General features: G+C 40.4%; 1 protein-coding gene across 1 annotated transcript in view; it reads left to right on the forward strand.

The window, feature by feature from the left end:
- snd1 (staphylococcal nuclease and tudor domain containing 1) overlaps positions 1 to 17,778 on the forward strand; it is a 109,806-nt gene that overhangs the window by 73,760 nt on the left and 18,268 nt on the right. The window contains exon 18 of the mRNA XM_033989641.2: positions 9,033 to 9,174. Coding sequence (XP_033845532.1) covers positions 9,033 to 9,174 — 142 coding nt within the window. The remainder of the gene's footprint in view (positions 1 to 9,032; positions 9,175 to 17,778) is intronic.

Raw genomic sequence — 17,778 nt, forward strand, 5'->3', positions numbered from 1 at the left:
AGTTTCTCACCACTGCCAGATCCATATTAACCTCTCTGTCACTCTCCGCTATGCCGCATCTCAAGCATTCCCTTAATCCCAGTAGCGCCGCTCCCCCTCCCCTCTTCTCTCCTTCCCTATACTGCCATTTTATTATTTTCTTTTCAAAAAGTGACAGAAGCAAAGTGAGACCAAGAACAATCAAGAGAATTCTCAGAACAAGGAAGAAAAGATCAGGAGTCCTTTACACAGAAAAATTAGATAATACCACCTTGGAAAGCCAGTCGTCATGGCAACACTGGCAACTAGGGACAGATGAGCCTGTTAATTAAAAAGTTGATTAATTGCCTTTTAATTGCATGCTTGTACATTGTAACATTGAGGTAGGGGTTTTTCCTAATCCGGCTACTTCAAGCCAGGTATCTTTTTTTTATAGTAATAAATGGGAAAAATTTTGAGGCGGTAACAGTTCTTGGTGATAGAGTAAGAGGGTGTCGATGTGGAAAATGTGAGCAAAATGGCAGAACGAAGGAAAAGAAAACGGAAGGCAGTACGGCATAGTTTAAAAATGTGTTTTTTTCTTTCTACGTGTCACCTTGACACTGTAAATGATTTAAAGAAGTTTTAGCATTCAGATCAAATTTGTAGAGCAAAGAAAAAGGACAACTTGGATAGAGTGGATAATAGATTATTCATCACTTATTATTTTTCTTCACATCTCTAAATACGCATTTTTTAACAGTCCGCCTTGTCTCTTTGAATTATTTCCAAGGTTATGACCAACAATCTGACAAATTCTTGATGTGGCTGCATCCTAATTAATTGGCATAAATCCTGTTTCCTCAATCGCTCCTCATGTTTATTTTAAGGAATGGTGTCAAGTGATGTCCCTTTTGCTGCTAGCATTTGTATACAACCATAACTTGAACTTATGTTAAGCTTTCATGCCCTCGGTTGTTATGATGGTCCTTTAGTGACAAACCACTACTTGGGCTAAGAGAAAAAATGGCTACACTTGTCACAAGCCTCCATATGCTGTAGTGCTTACCCCAGGGGAATGCATGTTTGATCTGTAAGCAATGTCTGCTTGGTATTCTTGTCCGTCTGGCCTCCTGCGCTGCCCGGGAATGGTACTCATGAGGATGGTGACACAGGTGGAGATTTGTGTGTTTGCATGGCACCCTGATTATATATGCACCCACATGTCTTGTTTCCATAGTAACATAAGATCCCATTCAACTTGTGCGCAGTAACCATCGATTTCAGCTGTAAGGTAATGCTTGATTACGTTAGTACGTAGTCACTGGCCAACAGTTACTTTTTCACACATGTACACCTTTTAGAGGTTCAATTTGTTAAAAAAAAATAACAAGTTGTCACCATGATAGCCTTGGGTTGTCTCTACATCCTCAGCTGTCATGTCTTAGTCTATATCTGTTTGGAATAAGAGTCATATTAGTCATAAGTCCAAGTAGAGTAGCCTAGCTGCCTGCATGCAGCCTCTTTGATGGCTGAACATCTGTTGGTTGTGATATGGAGCTAGGGAGTATGTGTCTCTTTCTCCTTCCATCCTTCACTTGCTCTCCCTTCTCTGTTATGAGTTCCCCAGCTGCTTTGCCCCCTCCCTCAACCTAAAACCCTGTCCTGCACCACCTGTGCAGTTTTAATGCATAATTTATCTGCTAAGTAACCACATCCAAGAGACTTGTCTTGTCATTTCAGTCCCCATTCTTCCATTTCCCTTGTGCAGTTTTGCTTTGTCTGGGGCTGTGGACAGCTTTTAGGAAAGATTAGTGTTAACTTCATAACAGTGCGGCAAGTTGGACTGACGATTGGAGGATTTATAATTTAATACTGTTAATTATGACTTAAAGCAATTTTTACAGTTGGCAAGCTCATAACATTTCAAGTCCTTCAATTCTTGTAAAGGAAAAACTTATGCTCTGGCCAGTAAAATTATATTTTTACTTTTTCTCACAACTAAACAAAATCCCAAAGATATGTTCATATTATAACAAAATGTATGGTTTACTGGTGAATCTCTGAATATTTGATCTGTATCTGGTTGATTTCGATGTACTAGGTAGAAGTTTATTTCCCAGTGTTGTGTCAAAGCAGCTGCCTCCTTCAACGTGATTTATTGATCTGTGATTTCAATTTTTACTGCTTGTCACAGTGGGCTGTGTCTGGCTGACATGTTTTGTTACTATGTCCACATGTGTGGCCTTGTGAGCCTATAAGCAGTCGCATTATATTAGCCGCTGTGTCGTAGCTCAATCCGGACCTCCATATTCTCTTCAAGGCCAGGGTTATGCCTGTGCCCATACTTGTGTGTTTGTGTGCAATTATTCTTCTGTATTTTTATCACCACCATGCATTACATCTGAATACTGGCCCAGAAGGGGGAACGTCTGAAGCCCTGGCAGACCACAATCCTGTAAATCTCTTTCCCTGCGAAACATGGCCGCTCTACTTCTTTCAATATGACAAGGTGAACCACCTGGGTTAATGTACCATCACCACCTCTGACCGCAGGCGTACATTTTGGGGTGAGGCAGCTGTATTGGGTTAATGTTGTTCCTCCTCAGTGTACAAGAATGATCGAGCCATCTTGACATCTGCCGCTCAGCTCTGTTCGCTCTTGATCACATATTTAGTCCTTTTTTTTTTTTTTTTTTTTCTCAACATGTGAACTATGAGATTTCAGGACAGCAGCAGTCGCTCTGGGCCTAAAGAGTAACACAAAGTGGTGATTGTACCTTGAAGCACCTCACCCGGTCGATAAATCAAAGTCAGAGAGCCCTTTATAAAGCTTGTCAGTCATTTAAGCCATATTGTACTTTTTATCACTTTCCCAGGATTTACTTGACCTCTTGCCACAGTAATTATTGGGTTGTGAGAGACAGTTAAAAAGCCACATGGAAGTTGCACATTGAAGTCTGTAAGTAAAAAGGATGGGCAGATTGTAATTTGTGCAAATATATTATCTGTGTTTTGAAATTATTACCATAAAATTAAATTTACAGTCCTATTTTGCACAGTATATGAACAGTTTTGTTGCTACTTTCTAAGGTACATACACAACACCAACACATAGAATAACTGAAAGTACCAAACACTTCAAGTGTAAAGTTGTTTCCAGCTTAGTCCAGCCTCTGACTGCTGCCAGAAATACTGCTGTTTGACATTATAATATAGGCTGTGTCTGTGCTCTCGTATGTGTTTATATAGTCATATATAGTGCCCTTGCTTATTCTTGAGCTTTATTAATTTAGAGATATTAGGAGGCATTACCGAGATGATCAGCAGATTGCTTAATTCAGAAGTGCACATGGCAATTGCCAAGGTGATTCTTGCCATCAGCAGGTTTTCTGTCTTGTCAGTGTTAATGAAGACATGCCACCTGGGAGATGCTACAATAATCTAAGTATTTGGCTTAGTTTAAAGCAGGTGTGTCCAAACTTTTCTCATTAAGGGCCACATATAAAACAGACAAAGTTGAGGGCTGATTGAGGGCCATAGACTGGTCACCAATGCAGTGAATACTTCAAATCTGCCTTATTACAAGTTAGACTGAACCACTAGACCTTTATTCATGCTTACATTCTCAATGGGACACACTAAATATTTGATATGGGCTTGTTAAAGTAGATTTTCAGAAACCTACAGTAAAAGTACTGTTTAAGGTAATATATGCCAATTCACCTGGAAGCTTGAGGGCCAAGAAAAATTGGTTTGAGGGCTGCATTTGGCCCTCAGGCCATAGTTTGCGCATGCCTGCTTTAAAGGCTTCATCTCCACACAAAGTTTGTCATTTTAAAGGATGAAGAAACATTTGAAATATTTTTATTTGTAAAATGTTGCTTCCTTCAATTCCTGTGGTTGACATTCTGAAGTCAAAATATTGAGCTGAGTTCACTCCCATCACTGTATTACGGCTGTGACTTGTCACTCTCTGGGTGTGAATGTGTTGTCATGGTGGACTTGTGAAGGTCAGTCTAACCTGCCATCTCATAGTCCTCCATGATTAGGACTTGTTGTCCTTTCTGCCTAGGCTTAATGGGCTGCCTCTTTCCCCCTTTTCCATCTTTCTATCTCTCTCCCGCTCTCCGCTCTCACACTGACATTGTCCGTGGCAGTGTGGTCTGGCTGCAGAAGCGGCGCAGGAGCAGAGGCGGCATACCTGCATTCAAGTGGAACCAACAGGATGGTTGGCTGCTCACAGAAGGTCATCAGCCCTGGGCTCGGTGCACAGAGCCAGTGTGTGCGGCACTGTGCGTCCCGTGTGTTCTTCAGACAGAGATGGAGCTCTGCACAGCTTCTAATGATGCACTCAGATGCAATAAAAAACTCATTTTCATCTTGTTGTTAGGAAATTGACCACCAGAGCCTCTGCCACAAATAGCCAATTGACAGTCAGTTTCATGGAAATAATGATCCATGCATTATGATAAGGACAGGGTTGCATTAGGGCACGTTTCTTGATCACAGTAGTGTACTTGGCAAGTCAATAACAACTGTTTGACTTGTCTAGAAATGCATGATGTGCTGAGTTTTTGCCATAATAAAATCTAGATATTTATGAATGTTGAACTGCAAGAAAGTAACATAAGTTCAAATTATCCTGTCTGCTTTATTCTTAGTTTTTCCTGGAAAGGGGGAAAAATCACTCAAAGTGTTGTTAATGTAACTTCAGAAACTGTAAACTGTCAAAACTGTACCTTGGTTATTAAACAATAGTGGTGTCCTTTTACATTCATTTTCAAACATACATTTTAACACCTTCACTGACAAATGATAAAACTTGATCATTTTGCCAGGTTTACAAAGTTGCTGTGTGGCTGTGCTTGGTGTCCTTTGTAGCAGTGAGCCCACCTACTACCACAGAATGTGCCACAGTGATGGCCACCAGGCTAATGAATGCTGACACTCCAATCTTTGTCATGCCTAATTGGTGCAGCAGGTTTGATTAAAAGCCAAATTGTGTCCGCTCAACTGCATTGCATGGGGCCTGTTTATTACCACAAGTAGTGCATTGGCGGCTGTGCATAATCTTCTCCAAGAATTGCACATTGCGTGGTAAGAACGCAAGTTTCCTCACCATACTACACAAAAAATTTTGGTTGATGGGCGGTTTTACGAAGCATGGCCATATTTGAAGTCTTCATTAACCTTTCACGCCCTCAATCCTTGCATTTTCCCTCCCTCTTTTTCTCAATTTCTTTGTGGTCTGTGCATCTTGCCCATAACTAACCGCACTAACCGGGGGAAAAAAGGCAAAGCAAGTTTATTTGTATAGCACAATTTGTACACAAAGTAATTCAAAATGCTTTACAGAATAAGACGGACATTAAAATCACAAATCAAAACATAAACAATCACAAATAATCATCATAAAATTAACATGAAACCAGAAGAACAGAAGACTGCAGAATAAAGTTATATGCACGGCTAAACAGAACTGTTTTGAGCCCGGATTTAAACATTATGAAAGTAGAAGCCTGTCTCACATATTCAGGAAGATTCTTCCAGGTTTTAGTTGCATAAAACTGAAACACTGATTCCCCATGTTTAGTCCTGACTTTGGGCACCAGGCCGGTCCCTGAAGTCCTCAGAGTGCGAGAAGGTTCACATGGCACTAACATCGGAGCCATAGAGAGATTTGTACACAAGCAGAGCTGATTTAAAGTCCCTTCTTTGAGCTACAGGAAGCCAGTGCAGAGACCTGAGCACAGGACTTACGTGCTCATACTTCCTGGTTCTACTCAGGACCCAAGCAACAGCTTTCTGGATGTACTGTAGCTGTCTTAAGGCTCGTTTGGAGAGGCCAGTGAGCAGGCCATTACAATAGTCTAACCTACTGGAGACAATGCATGGATAAGTCTTGTTTGGACAGTATACCTTTTGATTTTTTTGATGATAAAGATGATAAAAAGCTGCAGATGTTATTGATTTGATGTGGCTGTTAAAGTTCAAGGCTGAGTCCATTATTACCACTAGATTTCTAGCGTGATTTGAAGGTTTTGGAGAGAGAGACTAGATATGAATGATGACACTTTCTGTTTCTGTGGGCCAAAGAGTATGACTTCAGTCTTGTCTGAGTTTAGCTGGAGAAAGTTGTTTTGCATCCAGACACTGATCTGTTGGATGCAGTGGCAGAGTGAATTCACTGGTCCATATTCACCTGCTGCCTGTAAGACATAAATCTGAGTGTCATCTGTATAGTTGTGATAGGACACATTATTGCTGCGTATTAACTGGCCAAATGGCAGCATGTAGAGAACAACAGATATCCCAGGGTTAACCCCTGGGGCACCCCACAGGTCAGGGGCATTTTATCTGAGACACATTTTCCAATTTCAACAAAGTACTCCATGTTTTCTAGATAGGACTTGAACCATTTTAGTGCCCTACCAGAGATGCCCACCCAGTCCTCTAGTCTCTGTAAGAGGATCCCATGATCCACAGTGTCAAAGGGAGCACTCAGATCTAACTGGATCAAGACTGAGACTTTATCTGCATCATTGTTCAAGCGAATGTCATTTGTCACCTTCATTTGTCTCAGTGCTGTGGCGGGGTCTAAAACTTGACTGGAAAACATCATAGTTGTTCTTTTGAAGAAAGTTAATAAGCTGTTAGTAAGCAACTTTTTCGAGGACTTTGCCTAAAAACGGCAGATTGAGATTGGTCGGTAATTTTGTTCAATATTGTGGCATCAAGACTGCTCTTCTTTAGGAGAGGTTTAATAACCGTAGTTTTCAAAGCTCTTGGGAATGTTCCTGATTGAAGGGATATGTTAACTATGCAAGTGAGTGGTGATAGAAAACTATTAAGCAGACTTTAGAAATTTTGTGGGTAACACATCGAGGCAGCATGTAGATGAACTCAGACTGGTGATGGTCTCTTGGACAGTTTTGTCAGTTACAGGTGCAAAGTGATGTGTTATCATTTATGTGTCCCTTCCGAACAACTGCAGGACCAGCCACTGGATTGGGAATAACAGATGGGTCAAAAAATACACAGAAATGATTAGACAGAGCAACATCCACTGCGTTGACATTTGAAATATTTAGTCCTTTTGTAATGAGCAGGTCCAGAGTGTGTCCTCTGTTGTGGGTGCACTCGCTGACATGCTGAGTCAGACCAAAGGTTTCAAGGACAGAACTGAGCTCTTTAGCATTTCTGTCAAACACATTATCCACATGTACATTAAAATCACCTGTAATGACTAAACCATCAAAGTCTGTGCATACGACTGAAATAGAGTATGGAGGGAATTGTTTTAGCTCCATTTTAAAGGAAACCTACCGGTACACAAAAGATGAAAACACCCCAAATGACAACCTGTGAGTGACCAAATTATCTCTAAAAAAAACGCGCACACCTCCACCCTTTTCATCTTGTTTGTGTAATTGTTTGCATTTTGTTTTGGATTTCCTCATAAAATAACCCCCTTCTCAAAACGATTACAGCTGTGAATCTCAACATCAGAGGTAAAGCAGAATGGGAGCGTGCCAGCGTATTAAAAACAGCCCCGGGTTTGATCGTCTTAACAGTAATGTGGAGCCTAAGATGAGCTATGGCTGAATGAAAAAAATGACAACACTAAAACTGGCTTAATCTAATTAGCTTAGATGATACCATGCAGTTAAATAATTAGCCAGAACCTAATTGGCTCATATAGCTGTGCCATTAAAAAACTGCCTGCCTCTATCGCCTCTATTCTGCAGCATTTAAAAGTAAACACTTCGCAAATAGCCTGCAGAAACCAACGGTAACAAGCTGTGCTGCGGTTGCACCACTGTGAAGCTCAGTTGCACTTTTGGACTTTTCCCGCACCCCTCATCCCGTTGCCCTTTTATTTCCAACTCCTCATGGGTTTGTGCATTTTTCTAAAGCAATAACTACATTCAAGTATATGTCCTAACTGGCCCCACTGTTTCGATTGTTTTCCCTGTAAACAGAGGCACACACATACAGTGAGATCTAGAGTTTGATACTCGGCCTGAGGCAAAACACCTCTCCCTAACGAGCCGCCTGCCCTCTGTCTCTCCTGGGAAGCTGAACGGGAAGCAAGCTAAGCAGCCTGCTTACAGGATCATAACCATAGCATATAACTACAGCACATACATGATGAAGTTATTGTTATAGCTGTTTAAGTGCACTCTACCATAATTTAGTCTATTTGTAAATATTTTGTCAAGTTTCTACATACAACATGACTTCTACACAGCAAATTCAGTATAGCTAATTTAACTCCTGGGAAATTAATATGAACTATTTTTTTCTGTGGTTTGATTGTGTAGAAACCTGCAAGTGCTTCATCAAAGGAAACACAAATGACAGCCAAAGTTGTGCCACACGGCATGGCAGTTTGGTCCATAACAATAAAGAACTTCTCAGTCTTGTTCTTTTGAGTCCTGACACCACCACATTCACTGTGCTATGCCTGTTCTGCCCCCACACAGTCCTGTGCATGAGTGTACTCTCTCTCAAAAGGGGAGTGGTTACCACAGTAACTCTGAGTTACCAGGACCTCTGGAGTCAAGGATAAAAATTCCGCAATAGCTTTTCTCAAAATCACTAACTTAGATGAGGGAACTTCTTAATGACTCAAATCTACACTTGCTGAAAAAAGGAGAACCACCAAATTTAAACTTTTAAATTTGCTGTGTAGGGTGCCACATTTCTATAATTTTTCCTGCAGTGTTCCCAATCACTGTAACATAACAACTTGATGGTTCTTCTGGCAAAGAAAAATTCCACGACACAAGATAAAAAAAGTCCTATCGCAGCCCCATTATTTATAATTATGTGTTTGTCCATTATAGTCCATTCTCTTGATGTTGAGAACATGTATAACCTTAATAATTGTTTCAAATATTGCTAACAATATTCTTGCAGTATACAGTTTGTTCAGTTTATAGATTTATTTCTTTGTTTCACTTTTGAAATGGCAGAATATAACAAAATGCCTAATTATCTGTCAAGTGAAAGTTTTGTGTCTTGTTAAATGTTTTTTGGTTTCTCATTCTCTCACGTTCTTTTTATAGATTTGGGCCAATTATGAGGAGAAACCAGTGGAAGAGTTTGTGCAGCTATCAGAGGAGAAGGAACGTGTGGCAAACTACAGACCAGTTTACGTCACAGAGATCACAGACACTCTGCACTTCTATGCCCAGGATGTAGAGACAGGTAAATGTTATTCATTATAAAATACACTGTTAAGGCCTCATGTCATTTTAAAGTACTAGTAGCATTATTATGTTATATATTGTATCATATCAACAACTTATTACCATCTGCGGGGCAAGCCATCTCTGACTTTTATTCCCTTTTAACATGAGATTGACTGTATGAATGACAGTTACCTTAAGCTGCTAAAATTTCACCTTATCCTTTGCTGCTGCAGCCTTCCCCTCTCCAAAACCCAACTACCAGACATCCTCCATGTGATTGCCCCTGAATGATGGAAATAAATCACACCTTCCCTCCTTGTCACCACTGACAGGAGAAGAGGAAAAAAACTAGCAAAGTTTGCAGATCTAAAGGCTTACAGCCCGTAATATCGTTGTGTGGCATCTCCCTCCTACATGGTGCATGTTTGTGCATTTATCAGCAAACTAAACCACCCTGCCTGCTGTCCCATTCATCAAGAAGTATGACTTAAAGGTTTTAACACATAACCTGCAATACTGATATCAGATGTGGAGAAATAAGTTTTTGCTTTACAACTGTGTGCACCAAGCCAGTTAAAACTATGTCCAAGATGGCAGCAGTATTGAAGGAGACGACAAGCTGGTCAATTGGCTGAAATGGACGGGACTATTTATTTTTACCAGTAGATCTGCATCCCAGCAGTCCCCCTGTCCTTGTGACTTTATTGCCATACACAAACAGCCGCATAGTTAAACCCTAACTAGGATTCACAAACTAGCTGGAGCACATCGAATGGTCTGATGCCAGTGGATAGCCCTTCATCCTGCGCCAGCATTACTGTGCCGCAGATATGTGTGCACTGGCATCCCGGGCAGCTTTCACATCTGGTTTGACTGGCACTCCAACGCTCTGAGGCCATGAAATTGACTTTGGCCACCTCTTAATTTGCTTCAGTTCTCTAATTAATTAATTTTACTCCACTTTTTGCCAATATGAACTCAAGCGTCACTAGTGCCATAATAATCCAATCAGGTGAATGTGGGATTCACTCTGCCTCCACTTGAACTTGCCTTCCTTTTATTTTTGACATGGGATTTGACTCCTGGAACCATGAGCCGAACTATCTTCAGTGGATCTCTGGTCGTAGTTGCAGATTGGAATCTAAAGCTATTGGCCTCTCCCCCACTTCAGCTCCTCTGCTGTTAGTCAAAGCCACCCTTTGAGTTTATCAGTGATCAGCATCACGTGTCAGTGAACTGCACATGTTAACCTGCGGCCAGGGTTAATGCCTTCAGCATCACTCTTGTCAGTGTGAAACATGCTGTATAGAAATGCTATAGATTGCTTATAAAGCACCTATCAGAAGGAAAGTGCATACAAGTGTGTAAAAGACTTAAAAAGAGGCACCCTCACAGAAAATGTACACAAGGTGCTTTCTCATAAATCTACTTGTGGTGTATTCTGACAGAAGAGTTGCAAGTTGTTTAATGATTTCTCATACATAAGCATGATTTTAGATGAACCAGCATTGCTTTGGCCTTTTTTATTTATTTTTAATTGGCTCATGATCCTCCAAGACGCGTGTATGCACCTTTTTAAAAAGTGTTATTCTCAGCAGGGATCCTAACCTGACCAGTGCTTCCCCTGCCTCCTCATCTGCTTCTCTATCAGTACTCTGCCCCTCCTTGCCGTCTCCCTTGGCCTCTTTCATTTTCGCTGACGCTCCCTCAAAGCTACATTAAGTCATACCCAGGCCTTGAAGAGCACATCAAAGTGTAAGACCCTGTAAAATCATACAAGCTGAGTGGTGTGCAATAACATTACATGTTCTTCTTCCTCGCCTGGCTTTCCTTCGCCTGGGAATTAATTTGTATGAAGACAAACATGTTAAAAGTCAAACAAAATGTGCCTGATTTGTGATGAGTCATGTTTAACCCAGGCTTGCTTTAGTAGAAGTGCAATTTCTCCCTCCTGCTTTACTCACAACTCTAGGGAAAACTTTTATGACAAGATGCAATTCATAAAAGCCTGCAACCTTACACCCCTCTATTTCCTCTCTGAAAATGTAAAGGTTGAGTTTAGCCTCTAAATTTAGAGTTTTTGGCTGCCATTACTGCCAGCTCTCCATTTGCCAGATGGAGGTATCATTTTAACTGAGTTTTTCTTGACCATCCTTGAAGTAAAGCATACGCACTGGCTGTTTCATCACTTACCTAATGTTCTTTGTGCAAACTGTGAATAAAACTTTGACTTAAATAAGTGCGTCTGTGACTTCAACTTCCCCTTTATGAGGGCTTATAATCATTTCATATTGTTGCAGAAAGTGAGAATGTACTTTTCCATTAATAGAAGCTGCATTGATTAAATACAACCAGACTGTGGGAGTGCAGTTTCCTCATCCCACTTGAGCTTCTACTTTTTTCCTTTTTTTCCATCTCTTTCATGAGATGAAACATATTGATTCAACGTATAATATGTTTTGAGGCGTGTATTGCATAAAATGCCTTATCCAGTACTGTAACTATTCTTTCTCACATTTTATTGTATAGACAGGAATAGATATAAATAAATGTCACAATTGTAAAACCTGGTAGAATTATAAAAATGCAAAGCAGGGGACTTTATCGTACAAATGTAAGCGCATGCCCTACTCTTGGGTTTTATATCTATGAGGGATTCATCGACTCTGTGGAGAAATGGCAGTATGTAATATTTTTTATTCTCTGGGGTGCACAAGCGCTCTGCTTTTTACCCTCTTCCCCATTTAAATTATTCACATTTAATTACTCTTAAATGTGTTTTCTATAATGGATAGCTTTACACAAGCTCCATAAGTGATTAATTTTATGTTGGCACTGAATTTTCCACGACACTGCTGAGGGATTTCAAACATACATCCATGGTCCAATGTTGGGTGATTTCTACTGTTCTGTTCATTTATTCTTTGTCTCATTTTTTTTTCCATTATTTGCCACCATCTTTCTCTTTCCGACTCCTATCTCTCCTATTTACCTCGTGTCTCTGTGCTCTCTCCGGAGGCCATATGTAATTACTGTCAGAGGGGGACCTGCATAGATCTCACTGACCTTGAACCACAGCAGACACAGCCCACTTCAGGCGCAGTCGGGAGAAATGACTCAATGTGTTATATTATTGTTGCCCGGATACAAAGGCGGACAGACGACATAATTAAAATCTTCCCAAATAATGGTGCCATAGTGTTTTGCCAAAATTATAGTATATTTTTGTGTATATTTTGTAATCCTGTCCCAAATGTAGTGGTCATTAGTTTGTGTACTACTGCCGAAATTATTAATTTACATAAACACATTTTAATTCATTTTAAAACTTCGCCACAGCTAATCCTCTTCCTCCTTTGGTGAAGATTCTCTACTAATTTGGATTGTTTATTCCTTTTGGTCCCTCCTGACTCCAACTTCTCTTATTAAGGCTTTGGACTGGCCCAAAGTAAACAGTCACTTTAAATTCTCTCCATTAAATGAACAATTCAATCAGTCGGGTCACTTGAAGTCTCGTCCATATGACGGTTAAAAGCCTTTGTGAGTCCCTCCTCTTGGACCTGGTTTTCCGACTGGGCCTCAGTAGGAAACCCCATTTTGGTCTCATCTGAAGCTTGTGTTGCAGCCCAGTTGGCGGCCCATCCTGTGTGCGCTTGTTTCCTGGCACCAGGAGTGGCCCGTAATGAGTGGAGTCATTCCCCCCAACCAGGTGCCACTCCGTCCACATTATTCACACTTCTACCTTTTTACTCGCAGCAGCTGTTCGTCACTTAATGACGCTGGAGCAAGGCAAGAGCTCTGACTGCACGACAGACTAGAGCATGATTCTTTTCAATTTAAAATGCATTTCTACAAATTTAAATCCATGTCTCTCTGGTTTAGATCATTGTCCAAAAAAACAACAACATCTCCCATGTATAATATCTTTGAAGTGGGGTCCAGGCTGTGATTTTTCAATTATGCAACATGTTGATCTTTAAGGCAACATGTTTAGGTTGTTGTGACATTTAAAAAGGCTAGCTCTGCTTTATTTGCTATGGGCATGCAGTCTTCCAGTGCGTGTGCATGTGATAAGCAAGTCAGTCAAGGGGTTAATTAACTCTCTACCAGTGTAATGGAAGTACTTTTCTCCAAAGAATTAGAATCATGTCTTGTTGGACATTCTCATTAGACAATGAAGTAATTGGAGTAATTGCAAAATTAACATTATAATGGACTTCAGACTGAGATCTTTTAGAAATGGATTGCAACTAAGCGCTTAATGTGGCAATTGTATTAATGATTATGTTAACTAGCATAATGGTGCTATCAAATCAGAGAACAAAGGGTTTAATTCTTACACTTTGTGTCAGTGTGTAATGTAGACTTCCTCAAATTAAACATGAACTCTAGCGCATTCACAAATCCTGTTTTACTGAAGACCCTAAATGAATGACTGGTTCTGCTGGTTCACATGGCTCTCACTTTTGTTCACATGGCTCTCACTTTTCCAATACCTGTTTTTACCGCTAGTTTTCCATTTCTCCATTGGCTCCAAACCCATGTCCAGTGTTACTGTTGATAGCATGGGGCAGTGGAAGCAGAGGCAAATGCTGTGTTCAAATTTACTGCTCCCCGCCACTGTGGCAGATGGAGTATTTAGAGGTCAGAGCGTGCCCGGATGATCTCCCTCCTCCCAAGGCATCCATTATTACATTAGACACGCGCCTTGGCTTCCAAAATGTCAGCTCACCTGCCGGTTTCAGGTGGAGGCCTCTGATTTTTTGCTGAAAATGAGCATCTTCATATATTTGGTTCTATCCTGGTGCACATGATTTACCATAATGTCAACTTGTGGGTCTATTATGTAGAGCTCAGTGATTCAGTGTCACTTTTACAGCAATGAGCCACTTACTGGTGCAAATGGACTTCTTTTACCAGAGCCATCTCTGTGCCATCCTAAGGGTATATTTGGACTTCTTTCAATGAAAACAGGGCATTAGCTGTAGCCAATGAGGCTTGTCAGGAACGAGACATGGCATAGTTGCAAAAGTGAGCCACAGCTGCCATCTCTGTTTAGTGTTATCTGTAATGATTACAATTACAGAAACGGTAAAATTCTGTTAAAGAACTTACCAGTCTGTCAAAATAGTTTTTAATTTTAGGAGTTAGAAGGAATGCGCCATGTGCGTACAACCCTCTAGTGAAATTTAAGCCACATTAGTCAGGCTACATGGGGTCATTTGTTTTTAGTGGCCTCTTTCAGTGCCCACCAGATGCTCATGGCACTTTAAAAATCATCAAATCACTCGGGGTAGGGAGTAATGGCCTTTTGTCTTGTCACGGATCTCTCCTTGTCGCGCCGAGCCTTCAGAAAGTGTACACATATCCCCAGGTGAGCTCAGGTTTGTGTTGACCAACCGCAGGAGCCAATAGACTTGTAACAGCAGCGTGTTCAGCCTTTCAGCCCACAGACAAGAGCCTCAAAGCCAGGCTCTACCGACAGTGGAGGTTTAAGGTGCTGCTTGCATGTCCTGAAATGAATCCATCCAGCACCCTTGAGAATAAAATGAGCCAAACTTTATAAATATTTAACAGTCTAAACTAACAGGTGACCGCAAGGCAGCACGGTTTAAATCTCCCAGATGGTCCACAGCACACCATCCCCACGTCCCTGTACTCCTGGTGCACTCTACCAGAGAAAGAAGTGAAACTTTTTGCAGTTAATTTTGAATGATGTAGAAGCAGTCTGATTTTGCTTTATTGGTCATTTGTCTGTGCCTAATGCTGCCACTGAAAACTGTCATTTAACTTTACTCACACCTCTTTTATAACTGCCCTGAATGCAGTTATAAATCCACTTAATCTGTACAAGTGTTGTCAGTATTGCTCTTGTACTCATTTCTTTTTCTCCTCAAATACAAGTGCTTCCTTTCTCTGTGCTGGGCATTTTGCTATGTAATTGTATATGATTTACAAACAGCTGCAGCAATAATCGTGGATAAACAAATTACAGAATGAGTGAGTGCAAAGACAGAGGAATAAAGAGATGAAGACAGAAATTGGCCAGTGTGAGATGCATCAGCACTTCGGCTGTTTTTTGGATCATTGCTTTGGCTCGCCTCTCAACACAAAATGAGCTCTGATGCTCGACATAGCTTAGCCCTTCTGTGCACAGATATTAAGTTGTTTTAAAGCCAGCTTCAGATTGGCCTCTGTTTCTCTAATGCTTCCTCCTTAATTTGACTATTTACAATGCATCCACTTACTTATCTATCTGGCCTGGTTTTTCACTTTGAAAATTGTTATGGGCTACTGAGTTTTGCATGACAATGTAGGTTTGCTTTTGTTGTGTAAATGTATGTAAATACTACTTATTACGCCACTCTTAGACCAGAGTTATTGTCAGAAAATTGAAGTTCATTATCTAAAAGCAAAATCCTGTAATATACACATGTAATGGTTATTACCAGTTTTGATTGAAGTTTTGCATAATCTACACCAAGCCTACACAAATACAGCTTTTGCAACTTTTTTAATGTTAATGCATTGTTCAAATAGTGGCATTGTCATAAAGAAACAATACTGATATGGTCAAAAGAGCAGGCTTAACTGTTCTCTAGCTGAGTGGCTAGTACTGTTGCATGGTCGGGTCTTTTTTAAAAGAATTTGTCATGTTCATTTGCAACATGCACAAGCAACAGACAGCAACTTTGAGAGGAAAGTCTTTGCAACTTTAACTTTTTACATACTGAAAAGTTAAGTACTTAAGTAATTACCCTTGTGAAAAATTAAACAATAGGCCTTTGCAAAAGAAGGTGTGAAAACACAAAGTGATTAACATATAATTGGAAAGTGCACCTTGTCGCGTTGCAGGTGATGGAATAAGAAACAGCATGTTGGCATGAGAAGTGTTATTTGAGATCTGTTCAACTCATGGTTTTTGTACCAATTCTTGAGACCATCTGGCAACTACATACACTGGAACATTTGGTGCCTACAACTCCCTACCACTTTCTAAGCAGCTGCTCCTTCACCGAGTCCTGTATTAAAACTTTCTAGATTAATAAAGTATTGAGAAATGACCTAATGCACATCACATATTCATGCAAAATGTATACAGTTATATACGGGAGGATCCACATTAAAAGTGTAATTTATTTAAATCTTAAGTGGAAAGTGGTGCATATGACTATGTTAGAGGACATATTAAACTCCCCGAAACACGCACTTCCACACTTGGATCAGAGCAGGGAACACACTAACTTTTGTAATTAGATTAATAAATCACTGAGCGGACTGACTGTGCCTGTGACATTTTACTAACTCTGCACCAAACGCTCAGGCAAAAAATGGAGCATAATGATTTAAGCTGACTTCCTGTGGACATGAGGACCTGGACAATTTATCAAAGGTTTCCCAAAAAGTGCTGTCTCTGCAAAACACTGAGGGTAGTGTTTTTGTTTAAATCCATGCATCCTCCACACGCCCATCAGCAGTTGGTGTAGCAATATGAGTCCATGAGGAGTGTTCAGAGCCCTCAATGTTCCTGCTCTGACTCTCCTGACTCCATAACCCAGTGTACTGCCGTCTTTTATACATCAACCGAATACTTGCTTTTTCACCAAAGTATCGCCAAATACCTCAACATTTTGCTTTGCTAGAAGTTCAATACTTTTCCGAAACTATGTTGTGACTTGATCTGAATTAACCATATTGATAGTTTAGCTATAATTTGGTTTAACTCTTCTCTTTTTGTTTTACCTAGAAAATCAATGTAGATTTGACTCTTACGCTTCTGATTTCCAGTGTTATAGGACTGGCAAAAACTGATTTGTTTCTGCCTGTGACTAGATTCAATTCATGAGTTTCAGAGGAGGGAAAAAATAATCCATGGCAATGAACTATTAACACAAAAAATATACTTGTCTTTTTTTATGCTCAAGTCGTCAAAAGCCGTGTGACTGAAATACCATGTATATTTTGGCCACTTCTTAATTGCGCACCTAAAACATCTATGCGTTACTGTGAATTGTCAGAACCTAAACAGAAATGCACCTGTTTTCTTAAACATCCTGCATCTAAATAAAAACCTGTCATCTAACATAAACACGAGGAAGTGCCACTCTGACACTGCTCGGTTGACAAGTGCAGCTGATGTGTACAAATCAGACTGCCACTTAACTGTCGCTAAAGTCATTGAATCCATCCAGAAGCTCTGAGTCACCAGCCTGTTCTCCCTCCATCAACACCCATATTTGGGCTCCCAATCTTCCAGAATAAGGCTACTGTACAAGATCCTTTTGGCTTGTTGGGAGAGTGCTGGCTTGCTTTACACTAAGCTGTATTTCTTCAACAGGGTCAAACCGGCATTAGCGGTGCACTGCTAACAGGCTAACAGCTACAAAACCACAGATAGAACACTTTCCTTTGAGCCTTAGTTCAGGTTTGTGTTGAAGATGCACTGTACTTGAGCATATGTGCTGTATATTTGTATTGTCTGTTTACCCCCCTTTCAGAATGCATAAAAGAAAGTTATGAAAAACCAAGAAACTCACGACTACTGTGAAGTTAAAATCTCTCCATGACAGCTTTTCTTGAACACATTGAATAGTGCACAAACAATTATCTCTTAAGTGTA

Source organism: Periophthalmus magnuspinnatus, chromosome 23 (assembly GCF_009829125.3).
Source record: "Periophthalmus magnuspinnatus isolate fPerMag1 chromosome 23, fPerMag1.2.pri, whole genome shotgun sequence".
In the NCBI taxonomy this organism is placed as follows: domain Eukaryota; kingdom Metazoa; phylum Chordata; class Actinopteri; order Gobiiformes; family Gobiidae; genus Periophthalmus; species Periophthalmus magnuspinnatus.